At 39.8% G+C, this 26,493-nt stretch overlaps 1 protein-coding gene across 1 annotated transcript; it reads right to left on the bottom strand.

Moving 5' to 3' along the window:
• Nucleotides 1-21,734: 21,734 nt before the first annotated feature.
• si:dkey-1h24.6 (uncharacterized) lies at nucleotides 21,735-25,338 on the bottom strand. Its single transcript, XM_052127427.1, has 4 exons — nucleotides 24,949-25,338; nucleotides 23,538-23,879; nucleotides 23,135-23,253; nucleotides 21,735-22,126 (listed from the first exon to the last, which is right to left on the bottom strand). The coding sequence occupies exons 1-4, from the start codon at nucleotides 25,040-25,042 to the stop codon at nucleotides 21,998-22,000; spliced, it is 684 nt and encodes a 227-aa protein (XP_051983387.1). The 5' UTR covers nucleotides 25,043-25,338; the 3' UTR covers nucleotides 21,735-21,997.
• Nucleotides 25,339-26,493: the final 1,155 nt, after the last annotated feature.

Raw genomic sequence — 26,493 nt, 5'->3', positions numbered from 1 at the left:
GCCACCAACTGGCAGAAGGGAGTGTGTCACTTTCAAAATGCTTTTAAATCACCCTCTTATGTCTCAAGTGAACAAACAGACCAACAGAAAGTCAGATATTTTGGTTTGAATGTGGAACACATTGCAAATGAACTTTGAAGCTCCAAAAAGCACATAAAGGCAGCTTAAAAGCAAGGAAGTGTGTTATAACTTCTGCATACATTAACTGATCTCGATGAAACTTCAGCAGTGCGTAAATTATAATTACATTAATAAACCTGAACAGAGACCTCCGGATAAATACTGGCCTTCTGGATTAACACGTTTAAGTGCTGCAAAAGATATTGACCTATGACATCAAAAATTAATCTACATTTGAATTACCTCATAGATGTGACTATTGTGGTTCACGGTCCTAGGCACTGTCCCTGTCTCAAATGGCACACTTCATATGAATTTTCAGTCTTGTGTACTTATTTCGTGTGTCCATTAACTCCATGAGACCGTAGGGTGTCTCATTTTTCATTTTAGGTATCGGAAGGGTGCTCACGCATACTTTGTGGTTGATATGTGCCCTCCATGCGAACTTTTGCAGAGCCCACGCTGATCGCGAGCTCTACAGCACACGTCTTCTCGACGGTCAAAGCGAGGTTACGTTATTGCCCATCGTGCACAGCTGACCCTAAAGGCACGGGGTGGCGGTGCCACCGGCTTGGGCTCGCCATCGCTGCTCGCAGCTATATTTATTATTATTATTTTTATTTTGTTTATGTTCTAATTGTTGGTGACCACTGTAGTACATGTTTGTTTCGGGAGGGGGGTTTAATGTATAATTATATTATTACATTAAATTAATGTATATAATTTATTACGGTTCCCCTTCTGTAGCTCTCTCCACGTTGTGTCGGAGAAGCGACACTAGGGGTCTCTCTTGAGCACCGAATATACCTCTGATCTATGAAAAAAAACCAATGAGAAGTTGGCAGCTAGTATTTGCACACCCCGCCCCCGGATATACGGGTACAAAGGCGAGTCAAATACTAGAGTCCATTCAGTAAATTTCTTCGGAGCCGATGGTCGTGTATGCAGTCTGCTGTGAGTTACACACACACCAAGTTCCCGTGTATTCCTCTGACGATCTGCAAGCTGTTGGATAACAGCGGCTTTCTCCTTTCCTGTGCATGGCTGTGCATTGTTGCCCCTGCGCGCTTCGACAGCACAGACAAAACTCGAAAGAGTTTTCTTAAAAGAGTGATTTTATTTAAAAGAGTAATTTCCTCTAAAAGAGCAAACACAGCGAGCGTTGAACGTCTTTTTCAGGACGCGACTTTATAAAGATGCTGTTCCGCCGCTGTGTAGTTCCTGGATGCGGTAGAGTGCTCTCCGCTTCAGACGGTCACAGGCGTTGTCTCGTGTGTCTGGGTAGCGATCACACCGAGGCTGCGTTTGTGGATGGCTCATGTTCTCACTGCGAGAACATGACCATGACAACGTTGCGGTCGCGGCTCGTTTTCAACCGAGAACGAGCCACTCCAGCCGCCCCTCGCATTGCTCATTCTTCCCACGAGATTGAGGACGGTGCGAGTGGCGCTGGAAGCGATTTGGGGATGGCAGCGGGTGCGGCTCCCTTGGGTACCAGAGACCCGTGGACCACCCGTTCCCCGGCATGCTCGTTGACTCCCGTCTGTGCTCGAGGCAACAGCGGCTCGCCTCACAGCCAGCCTGCCTATCCTCTAGAGCTCGAAGCAGATGAGCTCGCCACTGCATTGGAGAGCGCGGCGTCTGACGCAGATGACTCCCCTGGGCTGCCGCCTTCGGGCCAGCACCCCCAGGCTCACTCCGTCCTCCCCACAGCCATCGTGGTTGGATGACTGGTCCTGGGGTCTGGGCGGCGCTCACGGCCAAGAGGTGCATGATGAGCTGACATCGCTGTGTAGAGCGCCTTTCACCTCTCATCACAAAGCCACTCGCTCATCCGCTCTCGCTACCCTCGGTGGCGGAGCGGTCCACGGATACATGGCGATTCCCCTGATGGATAGGGCTGTTGCGCTTCACCTATGCCACGGAAACCCTACCACCTGGTGGGGTCGCCCTGTACTCCCCTCCAAGGCCTGTAGGACAACATCCTTGCTGACAGCGAAGGCCTACAGCACCGCCGGACAGGCCGCTTCCACCCTGCACACCATGGCCCTCCTGCAAGTCCACCAGGACAAGGCGCTCAAAGAATTGCACGTGGGAAGCCCTGATCCCAACGTGCTGCAGGAACTGCGCTCAGCGACCGACCTCGCCCTCAGAGCCACGAAGGTCACAGCCCAGTCACTCAGGCAGGCAATGGCCACCCTCGTGGTCCAGGAACGACACCTGTGGCTGAACTTGGTCGAGATGCATGAGACCGACAATACTCGCTTTCTCGACGCCCCAGTCTCCCAGTTCGGCCTCTTCGGCGACACCGTCGAGGACGTTACCCAGCAGTTCTCCACGGTAAAGAAACAGACGGAGGCAATCTCTCAGATCATGCCCCGCCGCAAACCTGCCGCCTCGGGCCATGCCCCGTCTGCTCAACAACAGGCTGCTCCGCCTCAACCTGGGCCCAGCTCTCAGCCCACGCGTCGAGCGTCCCACAGGAAGAAGATGCCCCCCGTCTCACGGACCCCCTCGAGGACCCGGAAGGCTCCCAGGCGCTCCTGAGACGGACGACCCAGAGCCCAAGACGTTAGCTTCGGAGATGGTAAGACCGCTCTGTCCCTCGGTGGAGGGCCGGGAGGAGAATTTTGTTTTGAATATATTTCATTTGCCGCTCCCCTTAACCGGGGCAGTGGTACCCAAATTCTCAATAAAAGAGCTATTTCCTTTGCCTCTGGGTCATCTGGCCCGCAAATGCCATTCTCACGACACTCTGTCCCCAGATCTCAACAGTCCCGGCATGTTGGACGCGGCCACAGGTCCGCCTTCAGCCCCATGACTGATCCCTGGTCTGACGAGTCCAGAGGACGCCACAATAGGACCTCCTCCTCAGTCACTAACCTATTATTCTATTATTATATAACTATTATAACTATTATTCTTTGTGATTTACACCATGAGTTTAAGTGACTTTAGGATCTCATCACACTTTAGAAGAGCAGAACCACCTGACTAAGTGAGTCACCAATGTGTGGATCTATAAATCATCACAATGATGACTGAAATGCTGTAATATCGCAGTTTAATAACCAGATTTAAGAACCTGCAGGGGTGATTGCACATAAGAATGAAATCAAATGGAATTCATTCACAGCTAAGAGGTTTCATATTCATAAATGATTTTTCAAATATATCTATAGTAAGTAGTCCGGTCCTGAATGCTGATTGTTAAATAAAGCCTTCCAGCTGTGCTAAAATAGGCCTACACAATATAGCAACAGCTTTGACACCAAATACCTGTTCACCTATTTACTGTGTATATCACTGATTTGTGTGTCGTGCCGGACAATGCCTTTAAATCATTCCAATATTCACAATGTAGTGAGGTGTCTCATATTTTATTCCTACAGATATTCTTGGGGAAATTATTAGCCATTTTTGTAGCCTGAAGGAATTCTTACAGGCTGTGTAATCTGCCACTAGACTGACAATCATACACTCCAAAAGGTCACCCTGATTTACAATCTTGCACAAGTGGATAGAGACATACAAAAGGACACACTGTTAAAAGTGGTAACCTATTGCTATTGTTAAACTCAAGCATCTATTTCAACTCGATGTAACCATTAAAAATGTGTTTTGTTGGTGCAACCTAATGTAGTCAGGTTGATTCAGCCATGTTAAGTAAATGGAAGTACAACGCAGTGCAGCGTAGTTCTAGCGGGAAGACTAGCAGCTGTACACCATCACTTCATTAGCGGGGTAATTCCTAGCCAATCGCATGTAAGCCATTGCTTTATAAGTCTGCTCACAATCTATCACATTGCTGTTTCAGAGCGCTAAAACACAGGCAACTAGATGCGCTTCAACGTCTCAAGGCCACATATAACCAGTGCACAGCACTTCTCCGGAAGCGTGCCTTCCCTTTCCAACGACGTCGTCACTTCATCTCAACTTCTGCCAACATCAAACCCATGGGGAGTAAACAACCAGCAAACATATCTCATTCACTCAGGAGATCTCTCTCAATCGCACTGCACGACCCAGGTGTGGAAGGAGCGCGCACCCCGCGATTCCTGCAAAATCGTCGGCTCAGGCAGCAGCCGGCTTCCATCAGAAATAAGCTAAGTCATTTTCATATCCATCAAATGCATTCAGATCTAGTCATGGGTCTAGGCCTTCCGTTGCCATGCTACCTGTTCATCACCAAGTTGCAACGCTGCATGTTCATCATAACGCATTCGCATCAATATCAAAAGCCAGTATTTCATGTCAACATCGCATCCACTCTCATAGTATGGCAGGCAATCGCGCAATCTCATGAGGGCAACCCGATCAAGGTTCATTCACTTGTCATTGAAAGTCTGCATGCCCGAGCGTTCCCCATCAGGGAATTAAGATAATTATTCAGGCATTTCATCATGTACAGTCAACGCTTATCATACGGGCTCTCATTACTTCATTCAGTAAGATTCCCCCAATTTGCGGCCGTCTTCGCCCAAATCATGTAGCGCGTTCCAATCCAATTAATCTTCCCTATGCCCTACTCACTAGGAAGACCTAGCCCACGATGTGAGTATTCCGAGGGAGCATGACATCACAGTTTCACCCGTCGAAGTGTGCCCCCCCTTCCCGAGCACAAACCATGCAAATTACATATCCAACTTAAATGGCTGTATCTACTGGCTCCCCTGGAGTATGGACACAGTTGTAGTATCTTTTGAAAGAAGACACTTTGGGCTTCACTTGTCAAGTTTCAGAATTAATATATGCTGTTATTTTTAAAGCAAAAAACTACAATCTCAAAAAAAAAAAAAAACTGTTTAGAAGACTTCATATAAGATAATATACAGTTTTACAACAGGAACGCTGCTCAGATTGCATAGTCCGTCGAAGAATGACAAAGTGTAATTCTTCCAGGCGAGATCTCATGTAAACATGGAGAACATATCAAGATTTATATTTGCGTACAAAAGTGCTACTGGACGTTATAGAATGAACTCCGTCACGGACAATTGACCCAAGCAGGCTGAACTGGATTCATCTGGCGATCGCTAATTCATAATAAGGTATGAAGTACCATTTTTGATATTGCATGTTGTCATCCGCACTTCCGGCACAAATAAACAAATTGCTGTTTCTGGAGGACTGTTATCATGCAACAGAGATCGGATATCAACGTCGAACACTTAGACCTTCGAAAAGACGTATAATCTGTTATCGTTAATCGCACATCCATGCATGCATATATCAGAATGCAAATATATTAAACGTAAGCAGAGTGACCTCACTCCTGAGTGCAAACAAATACGTATCAATGGGTTAATATAGCCTTCACCAAGCCTTGTGAAAGAATTTACTTCGTTCAGTATAACATTCGATGAGGTTCCCAGAGCACCTCCAAGGGCGCATTTACGCGATCCATAAAACGCAGCATTTTCTTACTCCAGACATACTTCCATGTCCTCATCGCTAGCAACACTGTTGCGGCGTGCCTCTGACACCTAGGCTCCGCACCGCTTCCCCTATTCACCAGATTATCTACCACCAGCGTAAGGCAATTCAGCCATACATGTTTAGGCGTACGTGTATCTGGTCTCCGAAATATGTCAGAGACAATGGTAACTTAGCACATCAGCCGTCGAATCAGCTATCAAGCACATTCGGAAGGAGATTTGCAAATATTCACAAAATATAAAGTGCGATTCTGCATCTTCAGGTCGTAAAGGTGGGACATGAACAGCCGGAACTGATCCATGCTCGAGAACCACATTCTTGAAGATCCCGATTCGTATAAACGCACATTCACAAAGCAGTCTCGTGCAAGATGATTTGCATAAACATGCGCACATTCTCGTATGTTTTGGGGCACACCCCCTTCAAAAACGAAACCGTCCACTGCATCTTCAGGGCTCTATGCCGGGAGTACATGAAGACTCCTGTTCCTTTTACAGCCAACAACTTAACTCTCATGAAGCTGAGACATTATTCTTCTCACCGTATTTTGCTCCAGCTCGAGGAATAAGAGGGAGGACAGAGAGAGAGAGCGAGCGAGGGGGGCGTCTCTAGAATTCTAGACATCACACACATTCTCTAACCATGCAAGCTTCCCCCCCTAAAGAAACATGACAGGATCAGGTCTATTTTCACGTCATCCCCTGGTCAGTTTGGGTCTCCTAACGCAATCTCCAGCCCCATCAGGCCACCTCAATTTTGCCATGCATATCATTCCTCAAGGCCACTCTGCCGTTTTTTCCGCCTCCTCACACCAGCTCATTCCATAGACAGCCTCTCCTACCCACCAATTGATGATGACTTGCAAGCATTTCCGGACGACACACCCCTATTTCTCGGACATGGCTCCCTCCATAGGATTCAGGGGTTGCCGTCTAGGACCATGGTTCACAGGGGAATGGCCAGAATGATACTTTCTTCAATATAGCTTCCTACGCTCCAGACGCTCTCTTCGTAAGTAATCCCATTGCTAGATATTTCATAACTTTATGTATTTAACAAATGTTAACGATCTACAATCCCAGTCTCGATGCGGCTCAGCGGAGGGAAGAAAGAAATGACACCGAGACCCAAGCTTCAAATCCTTCCTTGCCATGTGTACAGCACTTCATCATATGGTCCAGCAAACAACCTTCCCCTCTACCCTCCAATGAAATGGTTCTTTACCCTATATGGGGTAAAATATATGTTTGAGTTCAGAAATAGGAAATACAATCGCAGAACCACCGCAGCCTCATTCTGCGATGACATCTACAAAAGAAGCTTAAAATAGGCCTTTCTTATTCTACACCCATCATCACGGCCAGCGTCATATGGGTTCCCTCCAGAAACTCAAACGCATCGTAGTCATACAACAATTCTGCAGTCGTTACTACAATCAATAAAGTCTGGCCCTCCTCGAACCATCATGTCCCCTATGAGACGTCTGACATGACAGAGCATTCCCATAACTTCATCATCCCAGCCAGACACATTCCCGGGTTTTTCAACTTCCCTCCCTCGCTTTGCAGGAGTTCCACAGACCAGCTCGACCTGCACCCTTTGAGGTTACAGGAATCTACTATGAAGATGCTCGGCCGCTGCTCTCCCCAATCGTACCTGAAATGGTCAACTTGACCCAAATCATCAAACAAGCTCCACTCCCCATCAGCCATAATTTCTCATGCATATCTGGTGGTGGTTGGTGGCTCTTCCCCAGCTTATCCTTATCTACACAATAATTCAATTCAAGCAAGCTCACCGTTTGCAAGGACAGCACATAACTATGTCCTCCCCCTCGCCAGGCTCCCATAATCTCAAGCACAGTTCCGTCGCATAGGGATTGCTCAAACCAGCCGCCCTCACCGGAAACTTTCACTATAACGAGATGGCTTTCAACAAGGTATGGCACGTCAACATCGCCATTATCGTATGGTGTTATGTATGCGTTCACTCTGGCAAAGATAACCATCAAACAACTTTCCCTCGTTGGAGGGTTTTTCATATCAAATGTTTTCTTTCAACAAAGGGATTGCACACAACGTCGCCATAACCGTATGGATTCACGCATGTTGCTCACCTTTCGGCAAAGATACCTCAAACAGCTTTCCCTCGTCGGAGGGTTTTCACATCAAATGTCTTTCAACGAAGGGACTGCACGCAACGTTGCCATTATCGTATGGCTTTACACACGTTGCCCACCTTCGGCAAAGATACCCCAAACAACTTTCCCTCGCTGGAGGGTTTTCATATCAAATGTCTTCAACGAAGGGACTGCACACCAACGCCGGCCTAACGTAGGCCTAATCCTGAGGCAGAATTCTGCACAACCAGGGGCCTCAACGGAGAGCCCAAAAACACACCAAAAAAAAAAAAAAACCTTCTCATTGCAAAGGCTTCACACAACCATACCAGAGATATCACAAATTTTATGTAAATTCTGATGCTCGCATCCCTATTTTTCTTCTCCAGAATGAACGCCCAACACAAGACCCGGTTCGTGCCAAACAGGATCATCTCTTTTGGGGGTAGTATACTACTTTCTCTCTTCCACCACCAGCTGAGCCCTGTCCCGCACGGGGGTAGGCTCCTCGCCCCTGCCTCCTATCTCCGGCAGGATATGACGGTTCCGGGCACAACTCCCTCGGACCGCCGGACGGGGCCTATGCCATTTATCAAATAAATGGCATCTTAAACTTCACTCAAGCCTGCGTGTCTTCCCGATAGAAATGGAAGTGCAACGTAGTGCAGTTGTACACCATCACTTCATTAGCGGGGTAATTCCTAGCCAATCGCATGTAAGCCATTGCTTTATAAGTCTGCTCACGATCTATCACATTGCTGTTTCAGTGCTCTAAAACACAGGCAACCTCCACCACCCCACCACCACCAGCTGAGCCCTGTCCCGCACGGGGGTAGGCTCCTCGTCCCTGCCTCCTATCTGCGGCAGGATATGACGGTTCCGGGCACAACTCCCTCGGACCGCTGGACCGGGCCTACGCCAAAGAGAGAGACATTACTTTCTATTTTACATTTATCAAATAAATGGCATCTTAAACTTCTCTCAAGCCTGCGTGTCTTCCCGATAGAATATTTTTTTACTTGAATAAAATCTGTTAATTTAGATGTTGGCTACCACTTTAAGCACGTTTTTAGGTTATGTACCTAACAAAACAGTGCAGTTTAAAACAGGCGTGGCAACAATTATTACTGTGGAGAAAGGTCTCACTAGCCTTTATATGACTGCTCTGAACTGGTAATTATTAATATTTAAACAACATCCTAATTGAATTAAATATTGTCGCACAGTTAAAAAGAAAATAAATATAAAAACCAAGGTTTTGTTTTATAGAAAAGGCACAACATCCAAGACCATCTTGAAAGATTTAGTTTCAGCAGAAAGGAGCTAAACTGAGATGCCCTTTGGCTTTGAACCGAATCTTTTTTTCTTTCTTTTTTTTTTTTTTTTTTTGTTTAATTGGTCTATGTCCAATATTGGTTTTGGTTACTACTGATTTCACAATTAATGTGTAAGTACACTGTTTTATTCAGGCGTTTGGTAATGTAACTTCTGCATCTTTTTTTAGTAATTTCTATTATTTGTATCGGACAAAATGTAGAGATTACAATCAAAAAAGCAATAGTTTACATGTCTTGCACGTTGTTTATACCATTAAGACTGTTAAGCTGTGACTAAATTATTTAGCAGTGCATCGTTAACGAATTTAAATGTTTACATGTTAAAGATTGCAAAAAAAAAAAAATACGCATCGGAAATACCATGACAATAAAATGAAACAAACGTTTGTCCTCAACTTTTGGTCGTGTGGGTTGGAATTTCTGAATTATTGACGCATTGCTACAGGTGGCGTTAAATTCCACGCTTACTGCAGAGCTGTTCATGCTGGAATTGACAGGAGTTCTTATGCATTCCCACAACAGCATCGGAGTTCATTTTCTGTAAATCAAAATATTCAGGCCGACTAGTCAGAGTGTAAGTTACTGAGTCAAGTACATTAAATTATATATCCTATTACATTTAACGTTGATTTAAAAAAATAAAATTTAATTATCCAACTTAAAGCTTACACTGTATGCTAAACGCCGAAATATGCTGTGCACACATGTGCCACACACGCGGCGTCAGACGATTTTGCCAGGGCTTCAGCCCCGAATGTTTTGAGTGAAGCCCCGAATGGATTTTGAAAAGTTGACTGACAAATATGAAACCGGACAATAGCCTATGTAAACCCCCGAAACCATAAGTTGCCTTAATTCATTGTGCTTTGGCTTTGCACATACTGCATACAGCCTGTAAAAATAGACATAGGAATAATCTAGCCTATAGAATAAGTTCCTTTGCTGTCGGTAGCCTATGGGCTAGTCTGTTTCTTCCTCTCTGTTGAATATTGTCACGTTCCTGTGTTGTCTGCCCTATGTTCTCTGTTTCACCCATCACGTTTATGTCATGTTTCCGTGTTGTCTGCTCCGTGTTTTCCGTTTCACCCATCACCGATACCGTTCCATGTCACGTTTTCCCTGTTGTCCGCCCTGAGTCTCACTGTCCATGTGTAAAACTACAATTCCCACAATTCCTGGCCTCTCTCTCACTGCCTGCACTCTTCATTGTTCTCACCTGTGTCTCGTTTAGTCTTCATTGTGTTTGTGTATTTAACCCTGTTTGTTTCTCCTTTCCCCTGTCGGTCTTTGATGTATGTGGATGCCTGTTACCCGTGCTTTCTGTCTTGGTTTATTCCCCGGTACCCCCTCTGTAAGCCTTCCGTGTTTGGTTAACCCTTTGTATACCTCCGTGTTTTGTTTTACCTTTTCCCCTCGTGGATGTTTCCTTTGTTCGTGTTTTTTCGTGTTGCCTTTCCCCACTCCTCGTCTGCCTTCGTCTGATTTGTGACAAATATGCAGCAGGTAGGGGAGGAGCTAGCATAGTCGTTGACATCAACTAACGTTACTTAGTGGCGAGTAACAGCAGTTAGAAGAAAAGACAGCAAAAATTTGGCTTTGGGGATGTTTCTGAAAGAAGTCAGTGGGTAAGAATTAAAAAAAAAATGTTTGGTCCTTAAAGTCTGAAGATCATCATCAGGCTGGCTTTCACCCCCAGTAGTAGGGTGACCATACGTCCTCTTTTTCCCGGACATGTCCTCTTTTTCGGACCTTAAAAATGCGTCCGGCCGGGATTTCTAAAATTTCCGAGATTCGGCTGTAGTTGCATTATGATGTGTATCTGGTCTAATACTTTATTGAGAGTGATTGCATTGCTTTAACCCCTCTTTGTAAGTCCCTCCTTCTCGCACACCAATTGGTCGATTATAAGACGCTTGCAGCAACTATTGGCCAAATTCCTGCCTGTCAATCTCTCTGCGAACGCACGAAGCGCTGTTGTGTTCAGCATCAAAGAGTTCCTTGTCAGTAGCGGCAAATGACAGATGAGTGACAGAAAATTGCAAACTTACAGAAGATTTGCACAAAAATTCCCATGCTTTCATCCAGGTGGAGATCAGTGGGAAGCAGAATGTATGACATGTAAAGATGGCACTTATGTGTCAGTTGCTAATAAATGTGCAAGTGATTTAGAAGCACACATTAGCTCTGCAGCATAAAGGGTCAGCAAAAGGTGAAAGTTCATCAGGTAAATTAACGAACTACTTTTTCTGACCAGGTAAAATTGTTATCACATTGCTTGATTTTCCATGGCCATTCAAAATAATAGTAATAGTAAATGAAGGTACACTCATGGCATCAAATATTTTATTTTAGTACATGGACATTCAAAAGAATGTTGGAAATTGTTATTAATTTATATACATGTTACATGTTAAGTTGTGCTAACTGAGTGTCTTTTTGACTGTATTAAATTTTGCATTCATTGTAACACTGTTTATCAGGTGTTGTATTCTCTAAGGATAACACATAAGCATTAACATAAAATGTACGTGTGACTTGTTTTGTGATATTAGTTTGTAGTATATATACACTTTGATTTGATTAAATGGTTTTGTAGAGGGTAGCAAAGATGAGCTACAGACTGAGCAGCAGCTGTGCCAGAATCAGGCATGGAAACTGGTAACAATTAATCAGTCACTTTACTTTAGAGAAAGTTAAACATTGTTTATCCCAATGCTCCCAATTAAAGGATTTTGACAGATGAACATGGAGAATTATATACAGTTCGATGCCATGGTGTGTCAATGAACTTAGACTAAAGTAATTCATGTATTGCTTAACTTAGGGTCTTATACATAATTTTGACTATGTCAAAAAATATAAATTATTTATATTAAATATATATTTTTTACCTCACTTTACTCACTATAATATAACTCTTTTGTGATGACTTTATGGTAATGTACATGACAATCCAAGAATCGTGATAGATCTTAGGGCAGTCCCACTGATCTGCTCTTCCCAATACATTTTCTTCAATGGTATTTGTCTACGCTTTGAAATATGTAGCACTTGATGAATTAGTTGTTTGAAGCTGATTTGCAATTAGTTATGTGCTGTATCTGTTATTTTGCATCACAGATGATTCGGGGAGGAGAGAGGATGAGTTGAAGATTTAGGAACTGTTGAAACAGGCCCAGCCATAGCAAAACTCAAAGAAAACCCTCTCACCAGCTTTGGACTACAGAGAAGTGGTTGCTAGTGTGAAAATAAAATGGTCTGGGCTAAGCCCCGGATGTCCTTCAATGCTGGAAACGACTCTGCATGCTAGCACTGTGCGTGCGTTATCCGTAGAAAGCGCACTGTAGCTCTGATGAACGGGCAGCGTGGGTAGACTGTTCTTTAGTGTTAGCGCATAGGATGGGTGTGTTTATAGGAAGGAAGGGAGAATGACAACGGTTACAGACTATCACAGGAGAAAGGCAGACTCTGGCTGTGTCTCATTTGGAAGGCTGCGTCATCCGGAGATCGCATTTGTCGGCCGCGTAATTCATCGAGGCTTTCACGATGAATTACGCGTGAAAGCCTCGCGTAATTCATGTTGTATTCTCTAAGGATAACACATAAGCATTAACATAAAATGTATGTGTGACTTGTTTTGTGATATTAGTTTGTAGTATATATACACTTTGATTTGATTAAATGGTTTTGTAGAGGGTAGCAAAGATGAGCTACAGACTGAGCAGCAGCTGTGCCAGAATCAGGCATGGAAACTGGTAACAATTAATCAGTCACTTTACTTTAGAGAAAGTTAAACATTGTTTATGCCAATGCTCCCAATTAAAGGATTTTGACAGATGAACATGGAGAATTATATACAGTTCGATGCCATGGTGTGTCAATGAACTTAGACTAAAGTAATTCATGTATTGCTTAACTTAGGGTCTTATACATAATTTTGACTATGTCAAAAAATATAAATTATTTATATTAAATATATATTTTTTACCTCACTTTACTCACTATAATATAACTCTTTTGTGATGACTTTATGGTAATGTACATGACAATCCAAGAATCGTGATAGATCTTAGGGCAGTCCCACTGATCTGCTCTTCCCAATACATTTTCTTCAATGGTATTTGTCTACGCTTTGAAATATGTAGCACTTGATGAATTAGTTGTTTGAAGCTGATTTGCAATTAGTTATGTGCTGTATCTGTTCTTTTGCATCACAGATGATTCGGGGAGGAGAGAGGATGAGTTGAAGATTTAGGAACTGTTGAAACAGGCCCAGCCATAGCAAAACTCAAAGAAAACCCTCTCACCAGCTTTGGACTACAGAGAAGTGGTTGCTACATGTGAAAATAAAATGGTCTGGGCTAAGCCCCGGATGTCCTTCAATGCTGGAAACGCCTCTGCATGCTAGCACTGTGCGTGCGTTATCCGTAGAAAGCGCACTGTAGCTCTGATGAACGGGCAGCGTGGGTAGACTGTTCTTTAGTGTTAGCGCATAGGATGGGTGTGTTTATAGGAAGGAAGGGAGAATGACAACGGTTACAGACTATCACAGGAGAAAGGCAGACTCTGGCTGTGTCTCATTTGGAAGGCTGCGTCATCCGGAGATCGCATTTGTCGGCCGCGTAATTCATCGAGGCTTTCACGTTTCCTTTTTTTTTTTTTTTTAATCTATTGTCAATGCCTTTTATGTATATGCACTTACATGTATAGAATTGTTTACCTTTTTTGCATTCCCATTAAAAAAATAAAATAAACAAAAAATAAATGAGACAGCCTCGATGACGTATGCAGCCGACAAACGCGACCATCGGAGGACGCATCCTTCCAAACGAGATACAGCTGCAGTCACAGTGCGCCTCAAAAAACGGCTAATGGATAGTTGTAAGGTCCCTAGTCGCCCTCTAGTGGATGTCTAGTGTTATTGTTTTATGAAAATTAACGAGAAAGAAGGAATTACTTTAATTGGCGTACGAGCATCAAACAGAAAACATCGCACCTTAACAGCTGACTCCTCAAGAATATGGGTAAAAGAAACAGTTCACCAAAAATTTTAAATTCTCTCAACATTTACTCTCATGCCACATCAGATGTGTCAAGTAATTTTTATTTGTATAGCGCTTTTCACAACACACACCATTTACATATTCGAGACATAATAGAAATTAAAAACATGATTGTAAATTGCATATTAAAATAATAAGAAAATATGTGTATGACTTTCTTTCTTTTGCAGAACACAAACATAGATTCTTAGAAGAATATCTCAGCTCTGTAGGTCCATAAAATGCAAGTAAATGGTGACCATAATTTTAAAGCTCCAAAAAGCACATAAAGGCAGCATAAAATTGATCCATAGTTGTTTAATCCATGTATTCTGAAGCAGTCCAGTTGGTTTTGGGTGAGAACAGAGCACTAGGAAGAAAGAAGCACTGAAGTGTAGGAACTTTATTACATGATTGTGCCTTAAGATGGCAATGGGAAAATGTACAGTGAAAAAGGAGTTGCATTTTGGTCTGTTCTCACTGAAAATTGATTAGATCGTTTCAGATGACATGGATTGAACAGTTTTATGGCTTACTTTTATGCTGCCTTTATGTACTTTTTGGTGCATCAAAAAGTTGGTCACAATTAACTTGCACTATATGGACATACATAGTTGATGATACATTCTTCTAAAAGTCTTCATTTGTGTTCTGCAGAAGAAAGTCATATACATCTGGGATGGCAAGAGGTTGAGTGAGTAAGAGATGAGAAAATTTTCATTTTTGGGTGAACTATTCATTTAAGTCAGAGGTTCAGCCTTTGTGTTTTTTCTCATAAGTATAGTCTGAACCACAGAGCTTTCATTAGATGAACATCAGATGAACACTTCTTTTGCCATATACACTCACTGAGCACTTTATTAGGAACATCTGTACCTACGTATGCATGTGATTATCTGATAAGCCAAACATGTAGAAGCAGTGAAATGCATAAAATCACGGTTGATACGGGTCAGGAGCTTCCATTACTGTTCACATTAACCATCAGATTGGGGAAACATAATCTCAGCGATTTTGATATTGGCATGAATTTTGGTGCCAGGCGGGCTGGATTAAATAATTCTATAACTGCTGTTCTCCTGGAATTTTCACACACATTTCACACAAATTTTGTTGAAAGAGGTGAATGGAGAACAGCCAGACTAGTTGAGCTGACAGAAAGGCTACGTTACTCAGATAATCCCTCTGTACAATTTAAGTGAGAAGAATAGGATCACAGAATGCACAACACAACAAATAAATAGGCAGATGAGCTACAACAGCAGAAGACCACATTGGTCACTTTATTAGGGCCATAGAGTTTCTAATAAAGTGCTCAGTGAGTGTATATACTGTATGTACACTCATATATATATGAATTCGAATCCAGCTCTGGAGTATGAACCTTTATATGATTTTATCAGTTGAAAAATCGTTAAGTGATTTTAATATTGTTCAATTTTGTGCCTGGCGATACACACTTAAGAACTATTTGTACAGTTCTTATTGTTTGTGTCACTATTAAAACGATTGTTACAAATAATGATACATGGACTGGAATAAATTGTGTAACAATTCTTCTGATGTGTGTTGGAAAATGTAATTTTTTTATCAGTACTATTTAATTGATGTATGATATCAGTGGTGTAACAATACTTTTGGTTTATTAATAATAATACTGGAAAATGCTATTTTTAATCTGTACTATAAATATATGATTTTATGTTTTAAAATGTCTTGTCTAAGAGCAAACATGTGATTAGTGTTTTATTGTACAAGTTGTTTTTTTGTCACCACCATTAAAATGCTTGCTTTACTATAAATATACAGTAAGTGCAAATATATCTCAATAATAATAATAAGGTGAGGACAAATACTTTCAAACCTGTTTGAATTAAAATGTGTAATAAAAATAAATACAAATAAAAGTTTTTTTTCTAGTAAGAGATATTAGGGCAAACATTTTATTCTTGATGATAATTTTTGTATTGTTTTCCTGTAAAAATATCTAAAAATCCTTAAAACAAGATCAATTTGATTGATCTTGTTTTAGAAACAACACTGCATAAGATATTTAGGTTTTTCAGAGAAAGTATTTTTAATGTGTGTATTTTGTCTTACTGTACTGGCAGATTTTTTATTGTCAAAACAAGTGAAATAATCTACCAGTAATGAAGAAGTATTCCAAAGTATTTAGAATACATTACTGACCTTGAGTAATCTAATGGAATACATTACATATTACATTCTACAGCATGTATTCTGTAATCTGTAGTGGAATACATTTCAAAAGTAACCCTCCCAACCTTATATATATATATATATATATATATATATATATATATATATATATATATATATATATATATATATATATATATATATATATTTATTTATTTTTTATTTGGCCTGTAACCAAAAAAAAATTATGCGTTAAAAAAATTAACGCAATTAATCACAATGCTTTCCTGAGAAATTCCTGAGAAACACAAGCTTGTAGTACCACCTGTTTACTCCAGAGGGAAGTAAGTGAAATTTCAGCTGTGTGAGCAACGTGCAGTTTATACAGTGAACAATACATTAACAACCCTTCAGCAGACACACAACATAAACATGCATTACGTTCTTGCATTCAAAACACTTGAAGGAGCGCAAATGCGAACTAAGGGATCTCAAGATGTGTTTAAAGATCAATAGATAGAGTATTAAACTATATTTAACTTGACACAGTGACCAAAACATTTTATTTTTATGACGCAACATACCCAAGACGCGACACAAGCATGTCTGACACAGGTTGTATGGTCAGGTTAAGGAGGTATCCTTTAAACTGTAACACCGTTTTTGCAGTCAATCTTTATTTAAGAAACATGCTCCCTGAAATAGATCCACTTTGCTCCTTCTGTAATGCAGATGTGTCCACGCTGTAGTATTTTGGAAAACATTTTGTTTGTTTGTTTGTACGTACCTCTATTTTAACTAGTTTTTCTTTGCTTTATAAAGACATTTTATTTGGTTTTCACAGTTTTGATAACTTAAGTTAATATTTTCTGATTAATCTGTTTATTTTTCTTGCCAAGTTTTTTATACATAAGTGTAAATTTATGTCTATAATGCCCCTATTTGCAATTTTTTGTAAAGACTTGAAATATTATTTAAATAATCTTTGTACCTCCAACAACTCCAAAGCATTGAAAACCATTGCACTATGTAATGAATATAATGTCTTGGCATTATTGTAAAATATATCTGTAGTATTGTGTAATATGTATACCCCTGGCTTGTTTAAAAAAAAAAAAAAAAAAAAATGTCTGACGCAGGTGTACATTGACGCGTCCTTAAACAAGCCCTCAAATTCACTTATGAAATGGATTTCTCTGAACTTTATGCCAATGATATATATATATATATATATATATATATATATATATATATATATATATACAGTCAGGTCCATAAATATTGGGACATTGACACAATTCTATACTTTTTGGCTCTATAAATGGATTTGAAATGAAACTAACAAGATGTGCTTTAACTGCAGACTTTCAGCTTTAATTTGAGGGTATTTACATCCAAATCAGGTGAACGGTGTAGGAATTACAACAGTTTGTATATGTGGCTCCCACTTTTTAAGGGACCAAAAGTAATGGAACACATTAACGATCATAAATCAAACTTTCACTTTTTAATACTTGGTTGCAAATCCTTTGCAGTCAATTACAGCCTGAAGTCTGGAACGCATAGACATCACCAGACGCTTGGTTTCATCCCTGGTGATGCTCTGCCAGGCCTTTACTGCAACTGTCTTCAGTTCCTGCTTGTTCTTGGGGCATTTTCCCTTCAGTTTTGTCTTTAGCAAGTGAAATGCATGCTCAATCGGATTCAGGTCAGGTGATTGACTTGACCATTGCCTAACATTCCACTTCTTTCCCTTAAAAAACTCTTTGGTTGCTTTCGCAGTATGCTTCGGGTCATTGTCCATCTGTACTGTGAAGCACCGTCCAATGAGTTCTGAAGCATTTGGCTCAATATGAGCAGATAATATTGCCCGAAACACTTCAAAATTCATCCAGCTGCTTTTGTCAGCAGTCACATCATCAATAAATACAAGAAAACCAGTTCCATTGGCAGCCATACATGCCCACGCCATGACACTACCACCACCATGCTTCACTGATGAGGTGGTATGCTTTGGATCATGAGTTCCTTTCCTTCTCCATACTCTTCTCTTCCCATCACTCTGGTACAAGTTGATCTTTGTCTCATCTGTCCATAGGATGTTGTCCCAGAACTGTGAAGGCTTTTTTAGATGTTGTTTGGCAAACTCTAATCTGGCCTTCCTGTTTTTGAGGCTCACCAATGGTTTACATCTTGTGGTGAACCCCCTGTATTCACTCTGGTGAAGTCTTCTCTTGATTGTTGACTTTGACACACATACACCTACCTCCTGGAGAGTGTTCTTGATCTGGCCAACTGTTGTGAAGGGTGTTTTCTTCACCAGGGAAAGAATTCTTCAGTCATCCACCACAGTTGTTTTCCGTGGTCTTCCGGGTCTTTTGGTGTTGCTGAGCTCACCGGTGCGTTCTTTCTTTTTAAGAATGTTTCAAACAGTTGATTTGGCCACACCTAATGTTTTTTCTATCTCTCTGATGGGTTTATTTTGATTTTTCAGCCTAATGATGGCTTGCTTCACTGATAGTGACAGCTCTTCGGATCTCATATTGAGAGTTGACAGCAACAGATTCCAAATGCAAATAGCACACTTGAAATGAACTCTGGACCTTTTATCTGCTCCTTGTAAATGGAATAATGAGGGAATAACACACACCTGGCCATGGAACAGCTGAGCAGCCAATTGTCCCATTACTTTTGGTCCCTTAAAAAGTGGGAGGCACATATACAAACTGTTGTAATTCCTACACCGTTCACCTGATTTGGATGTAAATACCCTCAAATTAAAGCTGAAAGTCTGCAGTTAAAGCACATCTTGTTCATTTAATTTCAAATCCATTGTGGTGGTGTATAGAGCCAAAAAGATTAGAATTGTGTCGATGTCCCAATATTTATGGACCTGACTGTATATATATATATATATATATATATATATATATATATATATATATATATATATATATATTATATCATATATAAATATTTAAGTAATATCACAATAGCAAGAGTGCGATATGGCCCTACATCATCACTGCTGTGATTCGGCCACAGGCACAAGGCCACAAGCCGAGTGCCATATGTAATCACAGCAGTGCTGATTTAGGTCCATTTAGCATGATTGCGAGTGTGATATTGCAAATATAAAACAGTTCAATGAACAAGTCAATTTAAAAAAAATTGGAAAAATTGAGTATGGTCATAAAAACGCATTTGTGCATGGAACTACTTACTCACGCGACCGATCAGAATCTGCCGTTGCTTGTTCAAAACAAAGGATGCGTCCAAGCCTTCATTAGTAATTCAAAAATGTCACTTCAGAAATCGAAACACGGCTTGTGCTGTTTCGAACAAGTTATTGGATAAACAAGGATGGATGGGTGTGTGTGTGTGTGCGTGTGCGCGTGTGTGCTTGTGTATGTGCATGTACGTGCACGTGTGTGTGCGTGAGAGACGGAGCATGTGCAATCACCTGTTGCCTCACGCAAGCAGAGATGCTGTAAGCTTTCTGAAGGTCAGCATTCTCAGTGGTAATATAGCCGTCCAAGCAGGGGTATTCCTCTCTATTTCGCGGTAGCCGGTGCACAAGAGTCATTCCCTATAGAAACCCCAATGTATCTAATGTGGAAACTCCGGAAAGAGGTAAGCACCTTGAGTTCTGTAATCAATCAGTCTGTTGTGTCTTTCAGCTGTAACAAGCCTTAATGCTGAAGTTGTTTGTTTAAAGCCGTTTAAAGCTATTTCCTAGCTTTAGTATTGTATTAGTAATACGAGCGATCATGGAGCGCCGTTCTATGTAAACAATGACTAACGGATTCTAATGGTTGGATCACATCACGTCGCCTACTGGCCCATATTACACACAAAAATGATCTTTTCCACCACCTGCTGGCTAACATATGTAGTGTCAAAAGAAAATATATGTAAAAAGAGACACATAGCCTACATTAGTTTTTAACGCATATGCACTGCTCTTACACTTTAGTTTAGGATGACGAACACAAGCGGAGTGATACACACAGTGAAGCATAAGAGTGCTGATAGTGTCAGACCATCAGTGCTCATGGAAAGTCTCTCGTCCAAACAGATTCGAGGACCGGAACCAATTGTTTTGTGTGTGTGTGTGTATATATATGAATATATATATACAGTATATATGTTTATTTGGCCTGCGCCAGTCTTTGAACGAAGAAAATAGCTTGCTGTTATATTACTATGTAAAGCCAAGGCAACTTGCACTACAGTATTCCTAAGAGTAAGCTGTACCACTCACCCATATATTTAGCTTACTGTACATAACCCCTAATTGTAAATGTTATGAATTTATTGTTGCTGTGAATAGTTCTATTGCTATGTGTCCTTATACCTACTGTATGTCTACATGTACTGTATGTCATGTTTATGTTTATGTTGTACATTTATGTTTCTGCATAGTGGTTCAGGAGACACTGTGCTTCATTTTCTCCACTGCCACGTATAGAAAAATGACAATAAACAAAAGACAAAATTTGAGACAAGATTGTCCTCACAAGTGACAACAACAAAAAATCTCTTTGTGAACCATTCTACCTCTTCAGATTGTGAAAGTAATAATTAAAATGGATAAATAATTTTTTTTACATATAAATAAAGAAATAAATCTCTATGGTTAGGGTGTGGTTTAGATTTAGTCAATACATATTATGATTAGCTGTATATAAAAACCATAGTACTCTATAGTATGTCCTCATTTAGACTGGTGGACTGCAAGTTTTGCCTACAGTGTGGAGCCAAAATCAGCTACACTGTTCAGCCAACCGTCCCCTCAAGGATAATGGCTTTGTAAACATGGTAAATAATGTCTTAATTTAAATGTAAAAATTCAAAAAAAGATTTCTGTGAGATTTAGGTTAAGGAGTAGGTTAGGGAAATGTTTGAAAGAGATGTCATAGTAATTTATAATGCTTTTAGTGCAGTAGCATTAACTATAGTAGTTATGGTATTTTGGTAGAAACTATAATTACCATGGTAATAGTTTGTAAGGGTATATAATATTAATAATTATTATTATTGCTGTGGAGTTTTCATGTTCTCCCCATGCTGGTGTGGGTTTCCTCCTGGTGCTTTGGTTTCCCCCACAGTCCAAAAACATACAGGTTAGGTTAAATGGCAACTCTAATTTGGCTGTAAGTGAGAGTGTGAATGTGACTATTTGTGTATATTAGCCCTCTCTGATGGAATGGCCACCTGTTCAGGGTGTTTCCCTACCTTAGGCCCAATGAAAATGGGATAGGCTCCAGTCAGTCAGTCATTATTATTATCATTATCATTATAATTATTATTATACAAAAGATTTTCTTTTAGAGGAAGGATTGGTTGTGGATTATAGTTAGTTTTTAATTATAATGAGAATAAAAAAAAAAAAGAATATATATATATATATATATATATATATATATATATATATATATATATATATATATATATATATATATATATATATATATATATATATATAAAAACTGTGCACACACGGACAAGTGGGAAGGAATTCTTGTGTTTATTATTTTTATTTTCAAATTTAGATTAAAAACAAATACCAGCTAGGTTAAAAAATATTTAGGCTACATTTGATTGGTTACATGAAATTATATAGTTAGTAAAATGTAATGATAAAAATTCTGATTTATTTTTCTTATCTCTGGATGCCACCAAAGCAGTCTCCTATTTTGAACATGGTTTTCTGATTTTTTTTGTTTGTAGTTTTGGTGCTGTTTTGATCAGGGTTCATTATATGTTACCAGGCAGTTTCATGCTACAGTGTCTATGTAAAAACCCTGTCGGGTTGGGTGTTGAACCCCCTGCCATCTCCGTCTGCATTCTTTGAACTTCATGTTTTTGATGCTATAACAGGGAGTGTCCATTTGGCTCAACTTGATCTGAGCAGCAGGGATGGAAAAGATGAAAAAAAAAAAAAAAAAACAACACAGTTACCCACCCACTGCAATATCAATAACATCAGAAACGCTTAGTACAAATAAGCAACCACTTTTCAGGTAACATTTAAAGAATCTGTAGCCAAATTATAGGCCTACATAAATTCAGAAAAGCTACATAATGTTAGTTAACATGAACTTACAATGAACAAAACTAATATAGCACTTATTGATAATTTCAACATATACTTAATTATTTTTCAAATAAAATGTACCCTGTGAAACGTTACTAATTATACTGCAGTAATAAACGCACTGATTATTAACAATAAGTGTATAGCTCATATAGTGATAATCAGTGTTTCGTTACTAAAAAATAGTGTCACACCACTGCCATCTAACTAGCATTAAAACATATGTGATCATGTTAGTCATAGCCTGAAAGTACAGTATTATATGTTTTTTTTTTCTATCCAAATGACGGTGTTATAACAGCAGCGCCTGCGATCTCTCAGGAATGACGCCAGAGATCGTCATCTCCTAAGGACTAACTCCTCACAAACTACATTTCCCATAATCCTCATCTATATTTGATTACTCTCCCTCCTGCTTCATATAAACTCTGTCTATTTAAGTTCCCGGTTCTCTCATATTCAATGCGAAGTCTTGTTTACTCTGTGTTTTGACTCATGCATGATTATTTGGATTTCCTAGCTTATTTGTGAGTATTTGGAACTAGTGCCTTTTTTAAGGATTACCCCTCATCGGATTAACTTGGTTTGCCTTTCTGGACTGTCTCCCTGTGTACCGAACTATTGCTTGCCTTTTGTTTACCCTTTTATTTGCTACTTTGTTTTACTGTTTTTGCTGTTAATAAAGCTGCATATGTATTTTAACACTTCTGTCCCAGCATCTTTGCTACAGGCGGCATCAAAAATAAATGCATTGACTTATATGTGAAACATTCTGTGGTGATTGACCATTTATATAAATGAAAACTTAGGTATTCACCCGGAGCATGAGGACAATGCAAGTCATTACCAACCCATACATGGTCATGCCTCCAAGCACTACCCATAGAACCAGGTGATTGGCATGTTGACAGAGAGAATGCTGCTTACGTGGACTCTCTGTTGACACAAACACACAAATGTAATTTGAAATGTGATGCTTTTATACAGATCATGGCTTCTGAATATGTAACATCCTACTGCTATCAAAGTAGTGATATAAAAACTTTGTGGGTATATTGTAATAGAAATATTATGTTTCATCAAAGATTTATACATTGAATGAAGTTTGTTCATTAACCCATACACAAAAGTAAAGTCTTTATACAGTATTTAAAGAAAATTTGCCAATCATATGGCCAATTCAACATGTCGTTCCAGTCCTTTAACCCTGTTGTACATACCTTTAACAAACACAATCGTTTGTGGCATCTCGTCAACGTTCACGAGCGGAGGAGGATAAGTTTTCACTGCCTCACAGGTGTACAGGGCTGTGGTATTCATTGTCGCACTGAGTAGGATGAAGCTGGTACTGTTATCTGTCAAATTAACACTGAAATGGGCAGGGAAATCTGCCTCTGGGCTGTCAGATATTCTGACAGGTGTGCTTTGTGTGTTGATATAACTGGAGATGACCTGAACTGAGCCCTTGAATAATTTGAAGTCCATTTCCGGTGCACTGAGTATGGGGCAAGATACAGTAGCATTGCTGTTTACTGCCACATGCTTTACCAGTGGGAGATTGCCTACAGTGAAGAGGAGACATGACTATTAGGAAAAATTTCCCAATACTCAGTTAACATTGTCAGGGCTGATTTATACACCGTTTTCAGGCTTCTTCTTTCAGAACTGCTGACAAAATGGTTCCCTCAGGGTTCAGAAAAAATTTCTGCAATCAAGTTTTAGCAACTTAAGTGAGTATCTTAACTCACTTAAGATATAATTGAACATTAATTATACTTTTGTCCACTCGGTTCTTCACTAAACGTTTTGTTTAAATGAACCCAACAAACCAAGAATAGCCTCTGAAGACATATTGTAAATCATAAACTAAATCAGAATAATAATACATTTGATATGCCATTGAGTAAGGATTCCTTTCCAAACATTAAAATCAAAACCCAGTTCTACGTGGTCTTTTAAAAAATTTCTCAAATCTTTCATCACACATTGTGAGAGTGGACAAATGTTGTCACAGAAGCAAAATTGCTTTGAATGACATAATAAAAAAGGAAAGGAAAGACTGAATCATCCTGATGCAGAATGATTAATGCACAGCATTGCTATTTTATACTGTCAGAATATCAGTGACACAAACAGCAAATTGTTGCAAAAAAAAATTTGGAAAAATTGTTGCAAATTGTCTAGAGACAACATGCTTACTCCACTGAAAGGTAAAATATGACAATTTCTGACTTTTTGTAACTGAAATCTTTTTATTAAAACTAATTTAATTAAATACTGTCCTTTCTTGCTTCACCATTTAAATTGTAGTGGGAAATTGGATTTCAAATGAGTCTGATGCACAAAATTTCAGCTCCCCAAGCCTCCTTCAATAGGTTAGAGATTATTTGGGCATTCAGAGATTTAGAACTCAAACACTGGCACCAATTTGCTATTTTTGACAAATGCGAGTGGAGGCTACATGTGAAAGTGTGTTTCCAGTATTGGTGACACAGTGGTGAAAGTTAGAAACAATGTTTTGTTTTAAGGACCATTGTTTCTAATGTAACATTATATTTTAATATTTTGGTTGGCCACACTATTACATGTTTAAAGTTGCAAAGTTCACAAGAATTAAGATTTTGATCTTACCTTTGCACATGCTCTGTGTTTCAATTAGTGTACTATGGAAGAGACAGAGACTGAAGATTGTCACAGATCTTCTGAAAATCTCCATCTGTTGCATTCAAAGTCTTCACACAATGGAGGTGTTGCTGAAAATGGTAGATCCGCTGTCTTGCGTTTTGGCACACTTTTGAAAGTATAGTGCACCTTTATATTGAGCTGTACTATTTGCCTATGTGTCTTAAAAAGAAACTAAAACTCCGCCTTCGTCAAAGTGACATAAATGTTCAACAAGCTGTTAAACACTCTCCACAAACTACAAAAAAAGGATAAGGCACCAATTGTGACAATAATTTATGGCTAATAACCCCTTTCCCTGTTGAATGGATGCACTGTCTTCAGTGTAACAGAGGAACAGAAACATCCTCACATGCCAAACAGGAAGTTTCCATTTTCTCCTTGCACACTTTGTGGTTTATGTTATTTGCAAGTTATGGTTTCATATAGTATGTATTTTGTACATATTCTCCTGTCATCATGTTTCCTCGCTGGGGGGATGATAGTAAAGGAGACCCAAAGGGGCTTTCTAGTGTACTGTCTATTTGGGGCAATTGAAACTGGGTTATTTTGGATGATTGTGGGTCTGTACTTAAGAGCAACAGAGGCAGAACATGAAAGAGAGAGAGAGGAGAAAAAAGAAAGACAGCAGCTGAGAGGACTTTTTAATGTTAAAATGCCAGAAACGGATGGACACTTAATTGGAAACAAAAATGTGCACTTTTTTTAAGTAAGGTGCAAAAAAAAGTGCATTTTTATTGTCAGTGACTCATGGTCTTACACCCGTGGTAGAGCGGAAAATGCATTTACGCTGATTTAGTAACTCTTCGTGTTTCCTGTTTTTAATCTAAAATGGGGTGCACGTCAGTGCACTGCACTGTGCAATCTTTGTGGCAGATGGTTCACAGAACACTGAAAACAGCTCCAACCCACGGTGCTGACGTATAATTTCTGTGTGCTCTCCTTCTGATGGAAAAAAAAAGACTTGAATCAATGAAGTTTCCTCTTATATTATTCACGAGGACACATGTAGATACTGAGGTTTTGTGGCTCTCTTTATATTTAGATCTAAAACTGCAACTGGTTTCAGACCCTTATATGCACTAGAACCCCCTAAAATCTACTTCCTGTGTGAACCACAAAACGTGATCACTGATGAGCCTCCCATTCATGCATACATGATTCTAAAAAAAAAAGGTACGGGAACATCAGAATAATATTCTATTAATGTCATATTACTGTAAACAAATTTGACCATATTAATCCTCCTATTGTCTTAAGAAACTGCACCCTCCTTTTGTCCTTCGGGTAATTTTTGACTCGTATGGAAAACTATTCCGAATGTAATACATTTTTGATTAGTGTACAACACCACTAAAGACCCCCTTAATCAAAACCTATATATATATATATATATTTTATTATTTTTTTTTAATAAAAGGGTAAAGAACTTGGCAAACATTGGCCAAGGATGTCTCAATTTACATGCATTTCAATCATTTTTAGCATTTTATA

Source organism: Xyrauchen texanus, chromosome 5, assembly GCF_025860055.1.
Source record: "Xyrauchen texanus isolate HMW12.3.18 chromosome 5, RBS_HiC_50CHRs, whole genome shotgun sequence".
Classification (NCBI taxonomy): Eukaryota; Metazoa; Chordata; class Actinopteri; order Cypriniformes; family Catostomidae; genus Xyrauchen; species Xyrauchen texanus.
This window is presented reverse-complemented; position numbering and strand designations above follow the sequence as displayed.